Source organism: Sander lucioperca, chromosome 16 (genome assembly GCF_008315115.2).
Source record: "Sander lucioperca isolate FBNREF2018 chromosome 16, SLUC_FBN_1.2, whole genome shotgun sequence".
Lineage (NCBI taxonomy): Eukaryota > Metazoa > Chordata > Actinopteri > Perciformes > Percidae > Sander > Sander lucioperca.
The window spans coordinates 30,026,782-30,052,332 of record NC_050188.1 but is presented as its reverse complement, the minus strand read 5'-3'; the positions used below and the strand labels follow the sequence as shown (position 1 = coordinate 30,052,332).

Sequence of the window (25,551 nt, the reverse complement as noted above, 5' to 3'; positions counted from 1 at the left end):
TCACTTTATCAGAGTATAGTAAATGTTAGATTTAGGGTCCCATGGACCTGCTGGAAGATTTACAAGAAGTATTTTATTCCCTATGCCATACAGCCATTGAACACAGAATGACTCCAACAGGGAACACTTGTTATTTTATAAGATTTGCTTTCTTGTATTATTTATAGAACTTATCTGCTGCTACCTGCCCATTTACACTACCGTGTATTGTGTACTGTATATTAATAATAACTAATAATCTGTTATTATTATAACCCGTAACTAATGATAATAATAATAAATACTTCATTAATCCCACAAATCTGTTATTATTATACACAGGCCTGAAATACACCCACATGCTCAGTAACTATACATGCACTAATGGAGAGATGTCAGAGTGAGGGGGCTGCCGCTGTCAATGGACAGGCACCCCGAGCAGTTGGGGGTTTGGTGCCCAGGTCAAGAGCACCTTGGCAGTGTCCAGGAGGTGAACTGGCACCTCTCCAGCTACCAGTCCACCACCATACTTTGGTCCGTATGGGGACTTGAACCAGCGACCCTCCGGTTTGGGTTCCCAACCCAACTCCCTACAGACTGAGCTACTCTGTACCCTGTATGTTTATAATGGTGTGCTGTGTTATGTGCATTGTATTTACCTTTGCTGTACTTTAGGAGAAGACAAACACAAATTTCCACTGAGGTGGACAATAAAGTCAATCTAATCTAATGTCTTCTGTCTTATTTAAATTAATTGCAAGAGAAGATATTTTCTACATTTAATATATATACAAAACATGCATTCTGGAACTGTTCAGCACTGTGTTATTGTCACACAGATTTTACAAACATTGTTGAGTTTGTTTGTGTCAAAGTCAGAGAGCCGTGTCTCTCTACAGTGAGAGGTTTTTGTACGGCGGCTCAATGACTTTGTATCACTGTGGTGGACTTTTGGTGGAGGAACCAGACTGAATGTTGGAAGTAAGTCAAACATTTAAAAACCTTTTCATTTCAGGAGCTATTTTTCTTCCTTTACTTCCTGCACTCTTACCTTTCCAGATTTGTGAAATATTAATCCATAAGTTTTACAGAAATATTTTGCACTAAGAGGCAAAGGTTTGCTGTTGGAATAGAAAATTCAAAAGTTAATTGTAAGAAAATTAAATATTGAGTCAGAAGATAAATCATTATATCCAACTTTAATGGTAAAGTAGCATCTTGAGGGCTTGTAGGTTTAGTTCAGTCTGACAAAGTCAGAGAGCCGTGTCTCTCTACAGTGAGAGGTTTTTGTACGGCGGCTCAATGACTTTGTATCACTGTGGTACACGTTCGGTGGAGGAACCAGACTGGAATTTGGAAGTAAGTTTCTGCACAAATACTAAAAACTATATTGTAAATATTGTAAAGTAATGTTTTAAATTATCTTTACAGTCAAAGAAATATCTCTTAGTATTCATGTTTTTATTTCTCCTCCTTTATCGTGGAGACTAACTCAGAGCAGCTTCACTAAACATTTCTTTACACATTTCTGTCAAACTGAAATTTAAATGACTTGAAGTGTGGAAAAGATAAAACTGAAAAACTGTTCTACAAGATTGATTTTTAATTTTCCACATCAATGATAACTGTTTAAAGCAAATGAAGATTCAGATATTCAAACAATTGAACAGAGCAAAGATAAAGATCGGTATTTGAAAATGTGCAACATCTCTTTACTGTGTCATGTATTGTTTCAAAGTTTGAAAACTATTTGAACAGTTTGGTAATGATGATCAAAATCACATGAAGAACATTTGATGTTGTCAGCTCATTTTCTGGATTTGTTTCTGTTACACTAAATACTTTAAAGTCATGTATAGTTAGGTTGTTGATGATCTTGATTTGGAGGTTTAAAGATTAGTCCAAAAGTTGACATTTTATTTCCAGTGTATAGTTTGATATATATCAGCTCATTGTGTAGATGATTCTCTCTGTGCTGATTTACATGAGAGGCTTCTTAAAGGGAAGTGAAACAATGTGTGAGTGAGTGACTGGTGGAGCAGAAAAACCATCTGACAGAAACTCCTTAAAGGAGAAAACCAACTCTCACACAGTAAAGGTGTCCAAGTGGCTGCTGGTTGATTGACAGCTGTGTGGTCCCTGTCCTCTAAGCTGATTGGTGTCTCCTAGGTGATGTCCGTCCCACCCTGACGGTGCTGCCCCCCTCCAGTGAGGAGCTGCTGAAGGGGAAGGCCACGCTCATGTGCCTGGCCAACAAGGGCTTCCCCTCAGACTGGAGTCTGGCCTGGAAGGTGGACGGCAGCAGCAGCAGCAGCTGGGAGGAGAGCAGGAGCCCCGGGGTGCTGGAGAAGGACGGCAAATACAGCTGGAGCAGCACCCTGAGGCTCCCTGCAGACCAGTGGGAGAAGGTGGGCTCTGTGACCTGTGAGGCCACCCAGGGCTCCCAGACTCCACTCTCAGAGACACTGAGGAGAGACCAGTGTTCCCAGTCCTGACCTGACTCACTGGGACTCTGCTACTGGTTTCACTCTGATACTGATCTCAGTCTGCTCTCTCCCTCTCTCCCTCTCTCCCTCTCTCTCTCTCTCTCTCTCTCTCTCTCTCTCTCTCTCTCTTTCTGGCATCAGACCAATTTAAAAGTAGTCAACTTGAAATAGCGATGTTTTATTTGCTGTAATAATTCTTATGCTGTTAATGCTGTAAGACAATAAAACATGATTCATATAAAATAAAAGTCTGCATCTTTTCCTTCACCTATATGTTTAGATATAGAAGTTTAAAAAAATAAATCATTTCAGACTCACAAGTAGGTCCATATCAAGAGATATATAAAAAATAAAAATAAAAATATATATACAAAATACAACACATCTGTCATTTTAAGGATTTGTGTGTAAGTGGTCATGCCAGTGTTTTCTGAGTTTAGATGACATAACTCATATCTCAGTAAGATTTATGGTGACGGTTTCATTAATAAACTCCAGGATTACATCAGAACTCTTTGAGGCTGACCTGACAGTTTCTCTGTTTAACATTATTATCTGAATTCAGGTATGAACATGGTGTGAATGGGTGGATGAAAGGGAGACATTTTTATGAAATAATTTAAAAATTTAGTCTAAGTTACTCAATACAGTTAGAATTTGAAATAAATTGTAGAGCGTCGTCAACATATAGTTATAACATGATTCTGAACTGAGATTTCTAAACCAAAGATTTAATGTCAGTGTTGCAGGTTTTTTGAAGAACACCAGAAAAACACCAATAATGTTTTATTATTGAGTTATTCATGTGCTGCTTTACAATGTTGTTATCACACAGGTTAGTGTTTTTGAAATCTGACATTTTTGTAGTATGTCATTACATTGTAAAAAATCATATCTGCTTATATTTTAAGTATTCTAACAAAAGTTCAACCCTTTTATTTAAAGTAATGCATGTATATGTTCACCTGAGATAAATGTAAATGTTCTAATTTGTATCAAAACAATCAATCACCTTTATTGGCCAAGTTTGCGTAAACAAACAAGGAATTTGACTCTAGTTAATCTTTGCTCTCAAAGTACAACACTCACTTAACATATAAAGAATAAACACAGAAATGACAGTAAGAAATATAAAAAATACTGTTAAGTGTACAGTATAACAATACAATAGAATTTACAATTGTACAAAAAATATACAAAAGAGAGGGAAGGAATAGTGCAATATCAGTCAGTATAGTCTGAGATTTTAGGATTTAGATATGAATACAGTGCAAGGCAGATCAGTGCAATGGTAATATATTAATAACAATATTGTAATTGTATGATTGAAACAGACATGAGGTAGATGAGCAGAACAGTGATGATTAACTTTGTTCAGTGTAAGGGTGGGGGCTATTTCTGAGTGTTCAACAGAGTGACTACTTGAGGAAAGAAGCTGTCTCTGTATCAGCTGGTTGTGTTGAACAGTGCCCTGTATGGCCTACCAGAGGGAAGGAGGGTGAACAGTTTGTGACAATATGTAAAATCCTGTCAATAAATCTGCAAACCTTTAAATGAAAATGGTTTTAGAGTTTGAAATGAATACCTCAATAATAAAAAATAAAAAAATTTATGAAAATAACAAAAGTCTACATGAAGGTGCATTGAATGTACATGAAATACTAAACCTTAAATCAAATGTATGAAACTTAATATGAAACTGATGGAAAAAGTCTTACTGTAATACATTATTTTTACTGTTTCACTGAAAGGAGTCTTAGCTTGTTGGACAACTCTTGATGTGTTTCAATAAAATATAACTTTAAACCCTTTAATTACTTTAATTCTAATTAATTTAGAATGATTTCATTCAATTTAACATTTCAGATAATTGCTGAAATACTCAATTGTTGTAAAAATAACCTGTCAAAAGACTGAGAAAAGATATGTCATTATCTGAATAAATTATGTCAATATTTCACCACTAGTATTACCCTGTCTCATTAATTGAGAATTAATCTAATTTACTCAACACTCATTGGACCTGACTTTGAGGGCTCTGTTTAAAAACCTGCCAGAACAAACACATCAATAAAATTACTTACTTTGGGAAATTCTATATGTGCATGATTGTGTTACACTTTTCTTGTTCTTGTATTTGTTATGCTGTATTAATATGTATGTCTAGTGTTGTTGTTTCTGTGCAGCTGTTGAGTCAGATCAGTTCCTCTCCAGCTGAGGAGGTTTTTGTACGACGTTGTATCACTGTGTGAACGGGGAACTGTAACCACTCTGTGAACAATAATAATCTCCTGCATCTTCAGTCTGAACTCCACTGATGGTCAGAGTGAAGTCAGTTCCAGATCCACTTCCACTGAAACGGTCGGAAACTCCAGACTGACGAGTTGTAGCATAATAAATCAAAAGTTTAGGAGATTCTCCAGGTTTCTGAAGGTACCAGTGAAGGTAGTTACTAATTCCTGAACTGGCTTTACATCTGATAGAGACAGACTGTCCTGGAGCAACAGACTGAGATCCAGGAGACTGAGTCAGGATGATTTCTCCTGATGAACCTGGAAAACATGAAAAAGAGCAGAAGGGTTATTGAGACAAATCCAGCTTGGAGAAAGATGATCAACATCCAAACAGAAGAGTCTAATTTCTTTAACATGGAGAAGAGATGGAAGAAGGTAAATGCTGCTTGTTCCAGTGTTTCTCCATCATAGCAGAACATCATTGAGGTGAACCTGGTTGCATCCTGAAGCAAAGTTTTCAGAAGAGAGTCTCACCCTGAACAAGGAGCCCCAGGGTGGCCAGCAGTAGAATCAGTGACATCATCATCATGCTGCCGGCGTGTCAGTGTCTCTGAAAGTCCTGGACAGTCACTGATCAACACTGGCCTCTTAACGGCTGGGAGCAGAGAGGCAGGACACATATGCAAACACACAGAGTCAGTGAACTGTAGCTGTCCTCAACATGTCATGCTGTTTCCCCCTCAGTGCTGAGAGCATGGACCTACATATTTACATATTCACATGGAGAGGATATTGAAAAGTCTGGTAGTAAACTGATCCAGTGACTTGTAGACAGTTTTGTTCTGTTTTTCCAGTTTGGTAATATGGTGTTTTTTTGATAATGATTAGTAATATTAATATTAATGCAGGATGGACAAGTTTGGGTGTTTGTAATGTGAAGATTTCACCAAGTAAAGCAGTGATGAGTCTTTATAGAAGGCTGAGTCCAGTGTTGTAGTTCTCAATATCAGTCTTGGTCTCAAGACCACTCTTTGAAGGTTTTGGTCTCGTCTCAGCATTTTTACTCTTCGTCTTGTCTTGTCTCAGATCTTTGGATCCAATTACATGATCTTCCTCAGCAGACGGAGTTCACCCAGTTCTCATGCAATATTTTAACTTCTAAACCAACGTGGACAAGAAGTCTCACAAATGCTGAGAGGAATGGGAATTTGAAAATCCACATTTTAATAACATCTGCTGAGGAAAAGTATGATAATATGATTAAAAGCTCAACAACAACTACTGGATGGACGTTGTGAAGAGATAGTTTTACTGTTTCCAAAGTCAAGAATTGAGAGATTGTAATGTGATATGAATGGATGATGTCATCTTGAGTTAGCTGTGTGATTCAGCTGTCTGTGCTCTCTCTGCAGGTGATGGTTAGAGCAACTGGGAACAGCTGAGGATGTTCCCAGTAGCAGGAGGTTTTTAAAGGGATATTTCACTGCTGGAAAGATCATCATTTATGAGGTAGAAATGTGAGATCATTTTAGAAGTTGGTACCTTCTAGACCGAGAAAAACCAGAAAATATATTTTTGGCTCATGTGGATGAAAGGCAACAACTCCCAGAATGCACTTGCTTCACTTCCCTACAAGGCCACTCCCAAGCCACGCCTACCGGTTACAGAGGGCAGTCAAGTCAAGTCAAGTCAAGTCAAGTCAAGTGGGTTTTATTGTCATTTCAACCATATACACTATAGTGAAACGATACAACGTTTCACCGTGGCTTAAATGGTGTTACACGTTTAAAATATATAAAAACGACATTTTATAAAAACAACATTATATAAAAACAACATACGAGACTACATTTAGTACACACACGATGTACTATACATAAAGTGCAATTACTACTTAAAGTAGAGCATTTCAAACAGACAAGGGACAGCACAGATGACAACAAAAGACAGGGCATAAGTAGACTTGTAACCAGTGTTGGAGTAACGGAATACATGCACTTTGCTGGAGCTATTCCATGTGGAGGCTACCGATTGGTTGCCCCCTGCCCCCACATCACCACGTCTTATGTTACACAAACCATAGGATATATACTGTGTCTCAACAGCAGAACTTCAGAGTATACTTTGGGCTTCGTAACTCTCCGAGCTTCTGCAGGGCTTGTAATTGATGCTGAAAACTTGATGTAATAAAACTTTTATAATCAAGAACAGTGCCAAGCGGATTTCCTCTCCAACACATCATCACACCATCACTATTAAAGATACCACAGCTCCTCTCCCGTCTGCTTTAGTTCTGTTCTCTGCCCACGTGCACACATTTTCCACTGACTTTACTGATATCCACCAACCATACTTTAATTACTTAAGTTAACCTTTAATTTGGTTTCATTTGTTTAATAAAAACATTTTGTAAAACTTGATCATAATGTGTCTCTCTTTTGTTGTGGCCACTACAGGCCATAAGTGTGTGTGTGTGTGTGTGTGTGTGTGTGTGTGTGTGTGTGTCCTCAGTGAAGTGTATCAGTAGCTTCCAGCTGCAGCAGTCAGTCCAGTTTCTGTTCAGTCTGACTGAGGGAGGTTTTTGTACGACGCTTTTTCACTGTGTGAACACATCCTGACTGTTGATCCAGTGATAACTCTGACAGTAGTAAACTGCTGCATCTTCAGTCTGGACTCCACTGATGGTCAGAGTGAAGTCAGAGTTTGATCCACTGCCTGTAAAACGATCTGGAATCCCTGATTGTCGAGTGCTAGCACCGTGAATGAGCAGTTTAGGAGTTTCTCCATCTCTCTGTTGGTACCAGGCTAAACATTTGTAGCCGCTGCTCCAAACATAAACATTCTGACTGGTCCTACAGCTGATGGAGACGGAGCCTCCCAGAGCAGAGCTCACTGCTCCAGGCTGAGTCACTGTGACCTGGCCTCTGGACTCTGAGGATACAGAGACAAAAACATAAAGCAGCGTCACGGTTTAGTCGTCTTCATTTCAGAGGGACGGATGTTGATAGAGGAGAGGAGTTTGATTCTCTGGACTTTACCTGTGAAGCAGCAGCAGAGGAGAGTCCAGATGAGGACGGAGATCAAAGTCATGTTTTTGATGAGGAGGATTTCTGTGTCTTCTGTTGTCATGAAGGACAGCTGTCAGTCATCCAGTGTTCAACTCTCAGGACTATAAACTCTCCCAGAGCACTGGAGCATGGTGCTGCTGATGCAAAGTGGCTCTCTATGGAAATGCTCTGACTGACTCCAACAGGGACTTGGATTACTCTGATGATGCTGTTCATCAATGGATCAATCACTTTATCAGAGTATAGTAAATGTTAGATTTAGGGTCCCATGGACCTGCTGGAACATTAACAAGAAATATTTTATTCCCTATGTCATACAGCCATTGAACACAGAATGACTCCATCAGGGAAAACTTGTTATTTTATAAGATTTGCTTTCTTGAATTATTTTTAGAACTTATCTGCTGCTACCTGTCCATTTACACTATAGATGATTCTCTCTGTGCTGATTTACATGAGAGGCTTCTTAAAGGGAAGTGAAACAATGTGTGAGTGAGTGACTGGTGGAGCAGAAAAACCATCTGACAGAAACTCCTTAAAGGAGAAAACCAACTCTCACACAGTAAAGGTGTCCAAGTGGCTGCTGGTTGATTGACAGCTGTGTGGTCCCTGTCCTCTAATCTGATTGGTGTCTCCTAGGTGATGTCCGTCCCACCCTGATGGTGCTTCCCCCCTCCAGTGAGGAGCTGCTGAAGGGGAAGGCCACGCTCATGTGCCTGGCCAACAAGGGCTTCCCCTCAGACTGGAGTCTGGCCTGGAAGGTGGACGGCAGCAGCAGCAGCAGCAGCAGCAGCTGGGAGGAGAGCAGGAGCCCCGGGGTGCTGGAGAAGGACGGCAAATACAGCTGGAGCAGCACCCTGAGGCTCCCTGCAGACCAGTGGGAGAAGGTGGGCTCTGTGACCTGTGAGGCCACCCAGGGCTCCCAGACTCCACTCTCAGAGACACTGAGGAGAGACCAGTGTTCCCAGTCCTGACCTGACTCACTGGGACTCTGCTACTGGTTTCACTCTGATACTGATCTCAGTCTGCTCTCTGCTACTCTTTCTTTCTCTCTACAGATTCATCACATTTTGAAAGTTCATTTTGTGTTGCTTGCAGTAATGCTGATATTCTCTGTATGTTAAAACAATAAAGACAAATGTATCAACTTAATGTTGTCCGAGCTTATTGATACTAGAATGACTGCCGTCATGTGTTCCTTTCTTAAATGAACATATACAGTATCAACTAAATCCTGAGAGAGTTTTTCTCTGTAGCATTTCCATTAGATGATTCTTTCAGAAAGAACTGATGAGATGATGTAATGCAGGTCCCATCTGCTCGGTGCAGCCTGACAGTGTTTAGCTGTGGTGTCCTACAGCAGGTATGGAGCTGGTGGGAAAGGATGAAAGTCAAATTCTGGTCAGCACCACTGTTACTGCTCTCCTTGACAAAGTCAATGTGAGAGAAAGTCAACAGATTCTTTGGGTTTTTCTTCCAACAATAATGGTCACCACTGTCATCTAATGTGTCTGATCTAAAGCAGGTAACAGGTAGATGGAATTACCTGCTGTGCTGTGCACTTTGATACAGAAGTGGTTTTAGATCTTGTGGTAATCTGATCTCCTCAGTTCATAAGTTCATATCACATTAACGGTTTTAAAATATATAAATCACTTTTGTGAGTTATCACAACATTTTTCGAAAGGAACTTTTTTGGCATTCATGTTTCTAGTAAAACTTTGTTCTTTAACGATCTGAAACACAAGTATCAAACGCCAAACGCAAGTACCTTTGTGGGAGGATCTCAGGCTCTGTTGCTTTTATACCGGAGGGAGAAATGACTCTTGCGCCCAACACAAATCTAAAATGGGTTGGTCTGAAGTAGTTACATTACTCATAGGTGTGGTTTGGGCGTAACGTGCAATAAACCAATCAGAGCGTTATCTCACATTCCCTTTAAAAGCAGGTGAGCTTGTTCCATGGCAGATTGCTATTATAATGGTTAATTTGCTAGGCGCACGCTCTTAATACATCCATGGGCGCACATCAGTAGCGGTTTACAGCCGAGGTGACCGAGGTTTGCTATTGATTTTTCTTTTTGTCAAAATGTAAATAAAGAAATGTCACAAAAACATACTTTCCAATGTTTTGAGCTCACTCTCACTGAATCACGAGGTTATGAATGCATGGTGATATTTTTGCAATGTAGTCTAACATTAGACCGAGATTACCTCAATATAGACGATGCAGCTCTTCTGTCTCTCCTCTCCCGTGCTGCTGCTGGGGCATTTGGGTTAAGTGGCATCGGCACATGCAGTTCAACATCACATCTCCTTAAGTCCTCTAATATTTCCTCATTTATGTCATCAACACATCCATGATTCATGGAAATGTTGTGTAAAACAAGGTCATATTTTTCCTTGTATTCATGTATGGTTTGCAAAAATGGGAACTGCTGGGTCCGTGAGATGAGAGAAGCAAAGTGTATGCGCGTTGTCCACACTCTACATTACGGCCAAGCATGCGCCCTTAAAATAGCATCTGAATAACGCGCCACTGACTTTAGACTAGGTTTTTCCTGGTCTGTGGTGGAGCTGTTTTCTGAAACTGCAAAATAGCACTAGGGAACGTTTGGGCTGGAACACGCCTCCTCTTTTTGCTGAACCGCCCCCGGGAGCGCAAGTTCATTCCCTAATTTACCGACGTAAGTCTGTGGAGGGAAAAGTCTGCTGTGTGTTGTGTGAAAAATAGGAATGATACGTTGGTGTACAAAATCAATTGCGCTGGGTGCAAGATAGGGCCCTTAGTGTTCTGAATGAGGGGAAAAAGACGATGAATTAAATAACTTTTATGCAAGGTTTTGATTAGCTGAGTTCTAGTAGGATAAAATAGAGGCTCTAGACTCATTACCTGCACTGAATCCCCCAAAAATCACTATTGACCAGCATGTTGTACAGAGTCTTTTCTCACCCACCTGCCCTAGGAAGGCTGCTGGACCAGACGGCATTTCTGGGTCTCTGCTGAAATGATGCAGCGTAGAGCTGGCAGAGGCCTTGTGTCCTATTTACCAAAAGTCTCTGGACTCACATGTTGTTCCTTCCACTTGGAAAAGCTCTATTATTATTATTATTCCTGTTCCTAAAAAGGTATGCTGTAAGGATTATAATGAATACCGCCCAGTTGTTTTGAGAAAATTATTATCAACTTATTGGAAACAGATGTCATTTGCTCATTAGATCCTTTTCAGTTTGCATTTAGGGGCAAAAGAGGTACAGATGATGCAGTCACTGCCATGGTACATTTGATATCTAAACATTTAGAGGAGCCTACCTCATATGAACGTGTTTTATTTGTAGATTTCAGTTCAGCATTTAATACGGTACAGCAACACCTATTCATTAAAAAGCTGAATGACCTTAATGTCCATCCCTCATTATTAGGTGGTACCACTGGTTTCTAACGAATGGTAAACAGCAGGTCAGTGTTAATGGTACTCTCTCAGAGTGGAGAACTTTAAGCACCGGAGCCCCCCAGGGTTGAGTCAGTTCACCTGTCCTTTTTACCCTTTACACAGATGAGTATAGAAGCTAGAATCCCAACAACTATATCATTACATCTTCTGATGATACTGCCATCCTAGCTTTAATAAAAAAGGACAGTGATCTATCTAACTACCTTTCAGAGATTCAGAGGTTTGTAAAATGGTGTGATGACAAACACCTTTTTCTGAATGTTAAAAAACTGAGGAGATGTTGGAAATAGATGTAAACATTAATTTGTCCCTGTGTCAATAAAGCTTTTAAATAGCAGATAAACTAATGTCTAGGTCAAGAAGGACTGGGAGGATCTCTTTGGTTTTACTACAATTAAATGATTTACTTAAAGGGATTAGTGTTTTAGGAACCTTGCTGTGTTGTTTGTTCAATAACATCTATGGATGTTTTTCACACACATTGTGGAACAAAAAGTTCATTTTATAGTATACAGTATAGTCTTACGGTGTGTGCGTGTGTGTGTGTGTGTGTGTGTGTGTGTGTGTGTGTGTGTGTGTGTGTGTGTGTGTGTGTCCTCAGTGAAGTGTATCAGTCTCTGCAGTAGCTTCCAGCTGCAGCAGTCAGTTCAGTTTCTGTTCAGTCTGACTGAGGGAGGTTTTTGTACGACGTTTTTTCACTGTGTGAACACAAGCTGACTGTTGATTTCATGAACACTCTGACAGTAGTAAACTGCTGCATCTTCAGTCTGGACTCCACTGATGGTCAGAGTGAAGTCAGACTCTTCTCCACTGCCTGTAAAACGATCTGGAATCCCTGATTCTCGCTCATCAGCATTATAAATGAGCAGTTTAGGAGTTTCTCCATCTCTCTGTTGGTACCAGTGTAGATAGCTCCCACCAACAACCCTCTGACTGGTCCTACAGCTGATGGAGACGGAGCCTCCCAGAGCAGAGCTCACTGCTCCAGGCTGAGTCACTGTGACCTGGCCTCTGGACTCTGAGGATACAGAGACAAAAACATAAAGCAGCGTCACGGTTTAGTCGTCTTCATTTCAGAGGGACGGATGTTGATAGAGGAGAGGAGTTTGATTCTCTGGACTTTACCTGTGAAGCAGCAGCAGAGGAGAGTCCAGATGAGGACGGAGATCAAAGTCATGTTTTTGATGAGGAGGATTTCTGTGTCTTCTGTTGTCATGAAGGACAGCTGTCAGTCATCCAGTGTTCAACTCTCAGGACTATAAACTCTCCCAGAGCACTGGAGCATGGTGCTGCTGATGCAAAGTGGCTCTCTATGGAAATGCTCTGACTGACTCCAACAGGGACTTGGATTACTCTGATGATGCTGTTCATCAATGGATCAATCACTTGATCAGAGTATTGATTAGGAATGTGTCACTGCTCATTTGTATGAGTCTTTGGTTTTAGTCCATAAACTATTTTAGGAGTACCAAATATATTAATCACAAGTGTTACCATCCACCTACCCTCCATAGGTTTGCTTCTACAACAGACTAACGATACTCATACAACAATTAACACAAGATCACTCATTCAGTGTTAACTCACATTTTGTTTATCGATGTACATGAATAATATCTCCTCTTTGAGGATAAAGGAGCGTTTAAAAATGTACAAATATGTTTGACAAAACTAGGGGGGCCAGATGGGGGGTCGAGGCTTAATATTAAGGGGACCCTGGCCACCCCCCTCCCAGAACCACTGATTCACTACAACACAAATCAATCAAATCACTGTGGGACAGATTTAACTAAAAAATATTATTATTTTTATTATCCATTCATCATCTACAATAAACATGTTATTGATAATTATTTACATTTAGGCCGAATTTATTGTCAAATTTTTCTTCAGAAATATTTCAATTATTTTCACTGAAAGAGAAATTTATATTGTTAGTGGATGTTTAACATTTCATTTCAAGTAAAGATTAAATACATTTTCATAGTTTGTGCATCAAGTTTTAAACATTTTGACCAGTTATGACATAAACTGGGTAAACTGGGAATGTGTTTTGGTGAGTTTGTTTGTGTCAAAGTCAGAGAGCCGTGTCTCTCTACAGTGAGAGGTTTTTGTACGGCGGCTCAGTGACTTTGTATCACTGTGGTACACGTTCGGTGGAGGAACCAGACTGGAATTTGGAAGTAAGTTCCTGCACAAAATAGTTAATACATTATTGTGAAGTAATGTTTTAAATTACATTTTTGGATGGGCAGATAAATATGTTGTTTTATTGATGAAATTTATTCATGTTTTTATTCATCCTCCTTTATCATGGAGACTAACTCAGAGCAGCTTCACTAAACATTTCTGTCAATTTAAATAACTTGATGAACACAAAACTTATATTCTACTTAAAATGTTTGTTAAGGTTAGTCTTTAATGTTACACTATGAATATAATGTCATATATTGTTGCAAATTTTGTTTGAAATCTTTTGAACAGTTTGCTAAATAATGAAAGAAATCTACATGAAGAACATTTCATTGTTGTCAGATGATTATTTGTATTTGTTTGTTTCCACTAAATACTGTAAAGTAATGTATGGTTAAGGTTTTACAATTTGTGAAATATTTGACATTTTATTTCCAGTGTATAGTTTGATATATATCAGCTCATTGTGTAGATGATTCTCTCTGTGCTGATTTACATGAGAGGCTTCTTAAAGGGAAGTGAAACAATGTGTGAGTGAGTGACTGGTGGAGCAGAAAAACCATCTGACAGAAACTCCTTAAAGGAGAAAACCAACTCTCACACAGTAAAGGTGTCCAAGTGGCTGCTGGTTGATTGACAGCTGTGTGGTCCCTGTCCTCTAATCTGATTGGTGTCTCCTAGGTGATGTCCGTCCCACCCTGACGGTGCTGCCCCCCTCCAGAGAGGAGCTGCTGAAGGGGAAGGCCACGCTCATGTGCCTGGCCAACAAGGGCTTCCCCTCAGACTGGAGTCTGGCCTGGAAGGTGGACGGCAGCAGCAGCAGCAGCAGCAGCAGCAGCAGCAGCAGCAGCAGCTGGGAGGAGAGCAGGAGCCCCGGGGTGCTGGAGAAGGACGGCAAATACAGCTGGAGCAGCACCCTGAGGCTCCCTGCAGACCAGTGGGAGAAGGTGGGCTCTGTGACCTGTGAGGCCACCCAGGGCTCCCAGACTCCACTCTCAGAGACACTGAGGAGAGACCAGTGTTCCCAGTCCTGACCTGACTCACTGGGACTCTGCTACTGGTTTCACTCTGATACTGATCTCAGTCTGTAACTCTCTCTCTGTTTATCTCTTTCCCTCACTCACTCTCTAATTACAGGTTTCATTGAAAACGTGTGTTGCATCTTTTAATTTTGATTATTTTAACACAATAAAGTACTTTTCATCAAATCAGTTGTTTCCATGTCTGTTATTCTAAAAGAAACAGACATATCTGTCTTAATAGTTCCATAAATCTAGAAATGTTAAACTCAACTGAGTTTAATGTAAAACTGCCTGGAAATTCCTCGAGAAAGAAACTACAAGGTAATATAATAGCATGTTTAATATATTTTGAAAATACTAATCTAATCAGATAATCATTAATGTGACCCAGACAAGATAGAAGTAAATCCATCATTTATTCCAAATTTTTTAAAGCTGATGTGACTTCAGAAACTTCTTCATTGGAGTGATTTTAAATTTGGTTTTGTAGGAAAGGTGATTATTTCAATATTTAGGAATATATATTTATAATATATAGGAAATTCAGATATACTAGGCATCTCATAAATGAAGTGTTTACTATGTTGAATTGTTTTTAGATGTGTCTATAGACTACTATAACTCTCATGTTGAAAGCTTTTTAGAAATGTCCAGAAAGTATAAAGAATCTTAGTAAACTACATTTGAGAAGAATTTATGGCAATTCATTTGTGAAGTATGAAATGATCAGCATCTTATATCTGAGTTTGTCTCAGGGTCAGATCATTAGGTTTTTAAAAATCTATGTGAAGATTTTGGAAAACAAATAATTGTAGTGTCTTACTCTGTACTGAACTGTGCTGTATCATAGTTGTCAAGATTATCTAATTAACTACAACAACAGAATGTCTGAGTGATGAATTGCATAGTGTCATTGATATTTGAGTTTAATAAAATGCATCAAGTAGACTTCATAATTTAAAACAACATGAAATAAATTAAAGTTTTGTTAAAAGCTGAAATTTTTTGACTGAGCTCCTTCTGAACTGCTGCATTTGACGCCAGCTGCCCACACACACACACACACACACACTTTTTGTTTTCTATCCTCTCTATCTCTTTTAATTTGTCTATCTTTTTTACTTTGATATTTTGGATGTTGTGTGTCCTTACTGGTGTGTGTCTGTCAGTGTGCATGGGTCTGTGTTGTCTGTCCCCATTTTGGACCTGTACTGGGTTGGTTTGTGGGTGTATAGGGGACTTGAGGGGAAGTGACATATCAGTTCCACCATGCTGTGTTCACTTTGTTCAATATGTGGTGTCACTTTTTGTTAAAATTTAAAAATTCTATAAAAAAAACTATTTGGAAAAAAAATAATAAAAAAAAGCTGAAATTATTTTTCTTTGAGTTTGACAATATCAAGTTTCTGGCATTTTCAAAGCAACATAAAAAGTACAAATTAAGCATTTATTAGCTATTTTTACCTTAATCTAAATTGATTTATTATTTGATTTGATACTTAGACTATGTTGTTAAAAGAGCTGAAATTATACAGTTGTGATTCTGACATTGAGCAAATTTATATTAACCCACAAACAGCACAAAAATAGTCCTAAAACTATATTTAACAGAAATATACAAAATGTGTTCATGCTGAAAGTGTTATTGTGGTCTAACTTATAAATGTATGTTAATAAATCATGTAGTGTTGTAGTTTCTGTGCAGCTGTTGAGTCAGATCAGTTCCTCTCCAGCTGAGGAGGTTTTTGTACGACGTTGTATCACTGTGTGAACGGCCAACTGTTACACTGCTGACAATAATAATCTCCTGCATCTTCAGTCTGAACTCCACTGATGGTCAGAGTGAAGTCAGTTCCAGATCCACTTCCACTGAAACGGTCGGAAGCTCCAGAGTGACGAGTTGTAGCATACCTAATTAAGAGTTTAGGAGATTCTCCAGGTTTCTGAAGGTACCAGTGAAGGCAAGTACTAACACTTGAACTGGCTTTACATCTGATAGAGACAGACTGTCCTGGAGCAACAGACTGAGATCCAGGAGACTGAGTCAGGATGATTTCTCCTGATGAACCTGGAAAACATGAAAAAGAGCAGAAGGGTTATTGAGACAAATCCAGCTTGGAGAAAGATGATCAACATCCAAACAGAAGAGTCTCATTTCTTTAACATGGAGAAGAGATGGAAGAAGGTAAATGCTGCTTGTTCCAGTGTTTCTCCATCATAGCAGAACATCATTGAGGTGAACCTGGTTGCATCCTGAAGCAAAGTTTTCAGAAGAGAGTCTCACCCTGAACAAGGAGCCCCAGGGTGGCCAGCAGTAGAATAAGTGACATCATCATCGTGCTGCCGGCGTGTCAGTGTCTCTGAAAGTCCTGGACAGTCACTGATCAACACTGGCCTCTTAACGGCTGGGAGCAGAGAGGCAGGACACATATGCAAACACACAGAGTCAGTGAACTGTAGCTGTCCTCAACATGTCATGCTGTTTCCCCTTTTACTTTGACTAATTAAATGTCTCACTACATAATGGGCTACGGATGAATGGTCAAATCTTGTCATAAAAACTTCATTTAGTTTCCACCAAGCAAGTACAGAAAGTCGATTCTGTTTGTGGGTATTTTTACATCTAGAGTTAGTTTTTTACTACAGGTGGTTAACGAGGTACCAGATATCTATTCAATGCACTCCTGAGTGTGGGATGACAGGATTCATAGCAGGAAATTGGTTGTGATAATGTTTATTCATTCTGTAGATAATCATTTAGTGGATGATTGAGACAATGGATTCTGTTTTACTTTATTTCTTTTAGCCAGGGAATCTACTTTAATTTAAATACTTAATTTAAGTTTGGTAAAAAGGTGAACTCCAAAGTCTATAATTGATACTTTTTAAAAAATTGAAAAGAGGAGAACAGACAGACAGAAGAGTTGCTTTAATGACTGATCACATGATGGACATGAAGAAGAGAACATGTTTTGTCATGTATAATTGAGAATCATCGGCGTACAGGCTGTTTGATGGTGGTGTCACTCTGAAAAGATGCTTGAAATGCATTTCCAATTAATTATTAAATTTCAGTTAATACAGTTTTCCTATGATTCTGTTGACCTTGTTGACTTTTGACTTATTCATTGTTAAACTTTGGCCCACTATGCCTCGAGCTAAGATGAGGATGATCATTTCTACATTTCTTTCATCTATTTAGACTGTTGTTACTCCATTTCTACTTGTCTTTCACGTCCATGAACCACTAACAACAGGTCCAGAGGGTTGTTCAGAGGCTTTTTACCAGGTCCTTGAAGAGGTCGCATATCACATCTGTCTCGATTTTTAGTAAATTAAAATTCAATTTCAAGATACTTGTTATCAGTTTTAGAGCCCTACATGGTCAGGCACCCTCCAATATCAATGAGATTATACAGGCCTATATAAAGAGGAGGTCCTAAAAGTCTTGATCAGGGTTTTTTTTTTTTTATTTTCTCACTACAGACTTTTAAGTGAAGTTGACTGTGGCTCTGAAGTCAGGAGTTTTGATCTTTGGGAGTCTCTCCAGTTGGATTTAAGTGGATACTGTGAAAACCTTTGATATGGAACAAATGGTTTAGTGTGGCTTTTGTAGTTTAGTATATTTTAATTGTGTATTGCTTTAATGTTTTATTGAAAACCATATTTGAAGTGTTTTATAAGAATCTTCCTTTACTTCCAAAATGAAAGCTCTACTTTTAGTGGCGATGAAGGAAATTCATGGTTAAAAAGAAGTGTGTGTGTGTGTGTGTGTGTGTGTGTGTGTGTGTGTGTGTGTGTGTGTGTGTGTGTCCTCAGTGAAGTGTATCAGTCTCTGCAGTAGCTTCCAGCTGCAGCAGTCAGTTCAGTTTCTGTTCAGTCTGACTGAGGGAGGTTTTTGTACGACGCTTTTTCACTGTGTGAACACATACTGACTGTTGATTTCATGATAACTCTGACAGTAGTAAACTGCTGCATCTTCAGTCTGGACTCCACTGATGGTCAGAGTGAAGTCAGAGTTTGATCCACTGCCTGTAAAACGATCTGGAATCCCTGATTGTCGAGTGCTAGTATAGTAAATGAGCAGTTTAGGAGTTTCTCCATCTCTCTGTTGGTACCAGGCTAAAAAGTCAGAATTATAAACCTTCTGACTGGTCCTACAGCTGATGGAGACGGAGCCTCCCAGAGCAGAGCTCACTGCTCCAGGCTGAGTCACTGTGACCTGGCCTCTGGACTCTGAGGATACAGAGACAAAAACATAAAGCAGCGTCACGGTTTAGTCGTCTTCATTTCAGAGGGACGGATGTTGATAGAGGAGAGGAGTTTGATTCTCTGGACTTTACCTGTGAAGCAGCAGCAGAGGAGAGTCCAGATGAGGACGGAGATCAAAGTCATGTTTTTGATGAGGAGGATTTCTGTGTCTTCTGTTGTCATGAAGGACAGCTGTCAGTCATCCAGTGTTCAACTCTCAGGACTATAAACTCTCCCAGAGCACTGGAGCATGGTGCTGCTGATGCAAAGTGGCTCTCTATGGAAATGCTCTGACTGACTCCAACAGGGACTTGGATTACTCTGATGATGCTGTTCATCAATGGATCAATCACTTTATCTGAGTATTGATTAGGATCTTTCAATAAAACTTTGACTTCTTTACAAATCTTTCAAAATGTTTGATTTAGTCTTCCCAGGACCAGCTGGAACATATACACGAATTATTTTATTCTCTATGCCATACAGGCATTGAACACAGAATGACAGCATTTGTTTTGCAATTTTTAATATTTGCTCTCTTGTATTTTTTATTAGACTTATTTGCTGCCACCTGCCCATTTGCACTATTTTATATAGTATTTTGTATAATCTGTATGTTTTAAATGATCAACACTGGCCTCTTAACGGCTGGGAGCAGAGAGGCAGGACACATATGCAAACACACAGAGTCAGTGAACTGTAGCTGTCCTCAACATGTCATGCTGTTTCCCCCTCAGTGCTGAGAGCATGGACCTACATACAGTGGCAAGAAAAAGTATGTGAAGCTTTTGGAATTTAATGGTTTTCTGAATAAATTGGTCATAAAATGTGATCTGTTCTTCATCTAAGTCAAGGGTATTGATAAATATAATGTATCTAAAATAATAACACAACATTTTTTTAATCTTTTATGTCTTTATTGAGAACAACAAAAAAAAACTGCATAGTGCTTGTGGAAAGAGTATGTGAACCCTTGAGTTAATGACCTCAATAAAGCTAATTGGAGTCAGGTTTTAGCACACCTGGAGTCTTGTTGAGATAATGAGTTTGGAGGTGTGGACTACAGCTACTTTGACTGATAAAAACCCCTCAAACATTTGGAGTTTGCGCTGCCCAAGCCAAGAAGAACACACTTATGTGAGCCATGCCTCGCCAAAAAGAGCTTTCAGAGGATCTATGATCAAGAATTGTTGATTTACATAAAGTTGGCAAAGGTTACAAAGTTATTTCAAAGACTTTAGAAATTCATCTGTCTACAGTTAGGCAAACAATCTGCAAATGGAGACACTTTGGGTCTATTGCTACTTTACCAAGAAGTGGGTGCCTAGTCATAATGACACGAAGAGCACAACGAAGACTCATCAATGAGGTCCAGAAACCATCCTGAATGACATCATTGGATCTGGCTGACATCTCTGTTCATTAGTCTAATATGTAAAACATTGAACAAGCAGGATATCTACGGCAGGACACCACGATGGAAGTCACTGCTTACTAAAAAGAACATTGCTGCCTGCCTGAAGTTTGCAAAAGAGCACATTGACACTCCACAGTGGTATTGGCAAAATGTTTTGTGGACTGATGAAACTAAAATTGAACTATTTGGAAAAAACACACGGCACTACACCTGGCGTAGAAAGGGCGAGGCATATCATGAAAACATCATCCCAACCGTAAAGAATGGTGGAGTAAACCTCATGATTTGGGCCTGCTTTGCTGCATCAGGGCCTGGCCAGCTTGGAATCATTGAGGGGAAGATGAATTCCCAAGTATATCAGACAATTCTTCAGTATAATGTGAGAATGTCTATCTGTATGTCAGCTGAAACTGTGTAGAAGGTGGGTGATTTTTATTTATTTTTTTTTTTTTTTAATTTCTTTTTTAAAAGGACAATGACCCAAGACACTGCAGCATGTCTGCAACAGAATGGCTTCAGAAAAACAAAATCTGCCTTTTGGAGTGGCCAAGTCAGAGCCCAGACCTCAACCCAATAGAGATGCTATGGATTGACTTGAAGAGGGCCATACACATGAGACGTCCAAACAATATGACAGAGCTAAAGCAGGTCTGCCAGGAAGAATGGGCTAAAATTCCTCCTCAACGATGTGCAGGTCTGATCCACAGCTACAGGAAGCTCCTGGTTGAGGTTGTTGCTGCCAAGTGGGGGGGGGGGGGGGGTCAACGAGTTATTAATTCTAAGGGTTCACTTACTTTTTCCACTGCCATTTTGAATGTTGAATAAGTGTGTTCAATAAAGACATGAAAGATCAGATTTTGCTTGTTATTAGTTTAGACACATTGTTTGTCAATACCCTTGACTTAGACGAAGATCAGATCACATTTTATGACAAATTTATTCAGAAAACTGAAATTCCAAAAGGTTCATACTTTTTCTTACCACTGTATTTACATATTCACATGGAGAGGATATTGAAAAGTCTGGTAGTAAACTGATCCAGTGACTTGTGGACAGTTTTGTTATGTTTTTCCAGTTTGGTAATATGGTGTTTTTTGATAATGATTAGTAATATTAATATTAATGCAGGTTTGACATGTTTGGGTGTTTGTAATGTGAAGATTTCACCAAGTAAAGTTGTGATGAGTCTTTATAGAAGGCTGAGTCCAGTGTTGTAGTTCTCAATATCAGTCTTGGTCTCAAGACCACTCTTTGAAGGTTTGGGTCTCGTCTCAGAATCTGCTGCATTTTTACTCAGTCTTGTCTTGTCTCAGAGCTTTGGATCCAATTACATGATCTTCCTCAGCAGACAAAGTTCACCCAGTTCTCATGGAATATTTTAACTTCTAAGCCAACGTGGACAAGAAGTCTCACAAATGCTGCGATGAATGGGAATATGAAAATCCACATTTTAATAACATCTGCTGAGGAAAACCATGTGATATGATTAAAAGCTCCAAAAATGGGGACAGGGTGGAGTTGTTGAATGAACATGAGATTGTAATGTGATATGAATGGATGGTGTCATCTTGAGTTAGCTGTGTGATTCAGCTGTCTGTGCTCTCTCTGCAGGTGATGGTTAGAGCAACTGGGAACAGCTGAGGATGTTCCCAGTAGCAGGAGGTTATTTAAGTCTGGATGCAGTGCAGCCCTCTCTCTGGCTGACTCTCCACTATATTGTCCACTCACGCCCATCACACAATACTAACTTCACTGATATCCACATCCCATCATTGAATTACTAAAGTCAAACCTAGAAATTTGTGCTTAAAAGCAATCCACGTTTGGGACAATGATGGCATTGATCCATTAAAAGGATGTTTTTACTGCACTAACTCGGACCTCTTCCATAGCTTGGACTTAGAAGAAGCAACAGACACTATTACTGATTATGTAACATTTTGTAGAGATAACGTGTTAACTCAGAAGTCTATAACTTTGTATCCAAACAATACATCTTATATTTCCAGGGAAATTAAAGAGTGTGTAGTCCGTAGAAAAATAGCATTTAAAAATGGGGATATTGTTGCCATGAGGAATATCCAAGAAAACTCAACAGCAAATTAGGAAAGGCAAGGAGGAAGGAGAAGGAGAAATTTGAAACCCATTGCTCCATGTCACATGTTGTTCCTTCCACTTGGAAAAGCTCTATTATTATTCCTGTTCCTAAAAAGGTATGACTCTCATACTGATGATGATGCAGTCACTGCCATGGTACATTTGATATCTAAACATTTAGAGGACCCTACCTCATATGAACGTGTTTTATTTGTAGATTTCAGTTCAGCATTTAATACGGTACAGCAACACCTATTCATTAAAAAGCTGAATGACCTTAATGTCCATCCCTCATTATTAGGTGGTACCACTGGTTTCTAACGAATGGTAAACAGCAGGTCAGTGTTAATGGTACTCTCTCAGAGTGGAGAACTTTAAGCACCGGAGCCCCCCAGGGTTGCGTCAGTTCACCTGTCCTTTTTACCCTTTACACAGATGAGTATAGAAGCTAGAATCCCAACAACTATATCATTACATCTTCTGATGATACTGCCATCCTAGCTTTAATAAAAAAGGACAGTGATCTATCTAACTACCTTTCAGAGATTCAGAGGTTTGTAAAATGGTGTGATGACAAACACCTTTTTCTGAATGTTAAAAAACTGAGGAGATGTTGTAAATAGATGTAAAAATTAATGTGTCCCTGTGTCAATAAAGCTTTTAAATAGCAGATAAACTAATGTCTAGGTCAAGAAGGACTGGGAGGATCTCTTTGGTTTTAATACAATTAAATGATTTACTTAAAGGGATTACACATTGTGGAACAAAAAGTTTATCTTCTCTTATAGTCTTACTGTGTGTGTGTGTGTGTGTGTGTGTATGTGTGTGTGTGTGTGTGTGTGTGTGTGTGTGTGTGTGTGTGTGTGTGTGTGTGTGTGTGTGTGTCCTCAGTGAAGTGTATCAGTCTCTGCAGTAGCTTCCAGCTGCAGCAGTCAGTTCAGTTTCTGTTCAGTCTGACTGAGGGAGGTTTTTGTACGACGCTTTTTCACTGTGTGAACACATCCTGACTGTTGATATAGTGATAACTCTGACAGTAGTAAACTGCTGCATCTTCAGTCTGGACTCCACTGATGGTCAGAGTGAAGTCAGAGTTTGATCCACTGCCTGTAAAACGAGCTGGAATCCCTGATTGTCGAGTGCTAGTATAGTAAATGAGCAGTTTAGGAGTTTCTCCATCTCTCTGTTGGTACCAGGCTAATCTGTTAGAACCATAAACATCCTGACTGGTCCTACAGCTGATGGAGACGGAGCCTCCCAGAGCAGAGCTCACTGCTCCAGGCTGAGTCACTGTGACCTGGCCTCTGGACTCTGAGGATACAGAGACAAAAACATAAAGCAGCGTCACGGTTTAGTCGTCTTCATTTCAGAGGGACGGATGTTGATAGAGGAGAGGAGTTTGATTCTCTGGACTTTACCTGTGAAGCAGCAGCAGAGGAGAGTCCAGATGAGGACGGAGATCAAAGTCATGTTTTTGATGAGGAGGATTTCTGTGTCTTCTGTTGTCATGAAGGACAGCTGTCAGTCATCCAGTGTTCAACTCTCAGGACTATAAACTCTCCCAGAGCACTGGAGCATGGTGCTGCTGATGCAAAGTGGCTCTCTATGGAAATGCTCTGACTGACTCCAACAGGGACTTGTTTATTATACTAGTATTATTTAGTATGGAAATATGCAAAAGAAGGGTTAGGGACTGTTCGTTATTTAATTAAGGGGCCACCGGAGGAGTTTTGTGGCCTCCAACCTAAGAAGACGTGACCCTCCCCTCGTCAGTAATAATTTTCCTATGACCCTCAAAACAATTTGAAAGAGCGGCATGCCCTCCCCTTGCGTGCAAGTTTGCACTTAGCAAAGAAGTACTGATACCAGATTTACTCACTAACATAGTTGTGGAAACACAATAAGCATGGAAACTAAATGCACACTTCATGCATTACTGCATTACTTCAAATACTAAGTTACTCCTCTAGTAAACTAGTATTCACGTGAAATAAAACAATAAAACATTGAGACCATTCAGCAAAGGACGCTGGGATATAACCAATTCAACACTGGTTGCTATGGACTTGTCACTATCGTCATTGTATATTTTAGCACATAGGTAAAGCTGCCGAAGCTGAACATTATATTCCAAAACACATATGTTTATTTTTAAAGTTTTTAAGTTACATTGTAACAATTTAACAATTCGCCCTTATGAAATCCAATCGCGGCACGGCTGTTTTGGAACGCAATAGACAGACGCTTAAATTCAACTAAAATGTAACAGTGAGCAATCAGTGTTGGACCTACAGTCTGTCGAGATGCCTCTCCAAACGCAGAAACCAAGCGCAGTCACACCATAAAACGTTAAGACACGTTGAGAAAAAAGATCATCATTTTGCCGTAATCCAATGACAAAAAAAAAGTAATCCACAGCGATCAGTAGATCCACAGAAAGGTAAATGACACGGTGTATCCAGCAAGGCCGATATGAGCGTCACATACGAGGCCTCTCCACTTCGCCGTTTAAACAAAGTGGAATAAACGTATAAAAGTCCAAATCTACACAAAACCCGCAATCAATTAGTAAGCTGACATCACATTTATATACATGGCATTTAGGAAACCTTTATTGCAAGGTTGGCACGGCAAGATGTCCAGACTAGTGCAACAGTAATTTTCGTTTTTTGCGTCCTGCTGCTCCCATCGTCAGCCAGGTAATATTTTTTTTACCAAAGCAGTATATGAAATCAGATGTATTACCTACCACCATTTAGTTGTTTTGTGTTATTTAAGATATTTATAAAATATCTGGTCATGCCGGATGTAATTATTCCACTCATTTTTTAAACAATGCAGTTACCCATTTGAGCCACCAGGGGGGCAGTGCTCCTCCTGCCCCCCCAGCAAACTCCGCGTATGGGGTCAGAACCATCTGCTAGGGGGCTGAGACTGAGAGCTACATGGATAAATATGCACCAAACAAGCCACTTTGAAAGTTTGCTCTTTTCTTGAATAAAAAAGTTGGGTGACCCCCCCCCCCCCCACCCAGACTAAAAAATGTTGGATGACCCTCCCCTCAGCAAAATATAAAAAGACATGACCCTCCCCTATTTTCCTCCGGTGGTCCATTCCATAAATACCGAACGGTCCCTTACTGCATGGATTAACGTGTGATAGATAATTAATGGCTGCACTTCCCAGAGTTGGGAAGCCTTGGCACACCCAGAGAACAACGGTATGTGGGTAGCCACGACCGACCATGTCCTCTAAAAACATTGGCTATGTGTTATATAAATCTTTACTCAAGTAAAGAATAGATGTTAATACAAAATAAACCCTAGATTGATTATCTTTGCCATTTCGAGGTA

At 39.7% G+C, this 25,551-nt stretch overlaps 2 protein-coding genes and 4 gene segments (V, D, J or C); 3 read left to right on the top strand and 3 right to left on the bottom strand.

Annotated features, from left to right (window-relative positions):
• The first annotated feature begins 883 nt into the window (after nt 1–883).
• LOC116046456 lies at nt 884–2,707 on the top strand. The segment is given in 2 exon segments: nt 884–960; nt 2,149–2,707. A coding segment is annotated over 1 exon segment (255 nt).
• A 1,984-nt stretch (nt 2,708–4,691) lies between these two features.
• LOC116046418 (Ig kappa chain V19-17-like) lies at nt 4,692–7,794 on the bottom strand. Its single transcript, XM_035993048.1, has 4 exons — nt 7,738–7,794; nt 7,298–7,630; nt 5,234–5,299; nt 4,692–5,017 (listed from the first exon to the last, which is right to left on the bottom strand). The coding sequence occupies exons 1-4, from the start codon at nt 7,787–7,789 to the stop codon at nt 4,707–4,709; spliced, it is 762 nt and encodes a 253-aa protein (XP_035848941.1). The 5' UTR covers nt 7,790–7,794; the 3' UTR covers nt 4,692–4,706.
• A 617-nt stretch (nt 7,795–8,411) lies between these two features.
• LOC116046457 lies at nt 8,412–8,744 on the top strand. The segment is given in 1 exon segment: nt 8,412–8,744. A coding segment is annotated over 1 exon segment (315 nt).
• A 4,523-nt stretch (nt 8,745–13,267) lies between these two features.
• LOC116046458 lies at nt 13,268–14,451 on the top strand. The segment is given in 3 exon segments: nt 13,268–13,277; nt 13,327–13,404; nt 14,096–14,451. Coding segments are annotated over 3 exon segments (441 nt in total).
• A 1,612-nt stretch (nt 14,452–16,063) lies between these two features.
• LOC116046429 (tyrosine-protein phosphatase non-receptor type substrate 1-like) lies at nt 16,064–23,712 on the bottom strand. The gene is made up of 4 exons (XM_035993047.1): nt 23,617–23,712; nt 23,190–23,509; nt 16,721–16,787; nt 16,064–16,504 (listed from the first exon to the last, which is right to left on the bottom strand). The coding sequence occupies exons 1-4, from the start codon at nt 23,705–23,707 to the stop codon at nt 16,197–16,199; spliced, it is 786 nt and encodes a 261-aa protein (XP_035848940.1). The 5' UTR covers nt 23,708–23,712; the 3' UTR covers nt 16,064–16,196.
• Nucleotides 18,335–18,871, bottom strand: LOC118493325. The segment is given in 2 exon segments: nt 18,335–18,672; nt 18,780–18,871. Coding segments are annotated over 2 exon segments (414 nt in total).
• Nucleotides 23,713–25,551: the final 1,839 nt, after the last annotated feature.

What these genes read in the sequence shown, in the direction of transcription:
- LOC116046429 (XM_035993047.1), bottom strand. Translation starts at nt 23,707, where the DNA reads ATGACAACAGAAGACACAGAAATCCTCCTCATCAAAAACATGACTTTG. An exon ending in CCTCTGCTGCTGCTTCACAG is followed by an intron (nt 23,510 to 23,616) that starts GTAAAGTCCAGA and finishes CTGTATCCTCAG; the next exon opens with AGTCCAGAGGCCAGGTCACA. An exon ending in CCTGGGGCTCCTTGTTCAGG is followed by an intron (nt 16,505 to 16,720) that starts GTGAGACTCTCT and finishes CATGTTTTCCAG; the next exon opens with GTTCATCAGGAGAAATCATC.
- LOC116046418 (XM_035993048.1), bottom strand. Translation starts at nt 7,789, where the DNA reads ATGACTTTGATCTCCGTCCTCATCTGGACTCTCCTCTGCTGCTGCTTC. An exon ending in TCAGGATGTGTTCACACAGT is followed by an intron (nt 5,300 to 7,297) that starts GAAAAAGCGTCG and finishes AGAGACACTGAC; the next exon opens with ACGCCGGCAGCATGATGATG. An exon ending in CCTGGGGCTCCTTGTTCAGG is followed by an intron (nt 5,018 to 5,233) that starts GTGAGACTCTCT and finishes CATGTTTTCCAG; the next exon opens with GTTCATCAGGAGAAATCATC.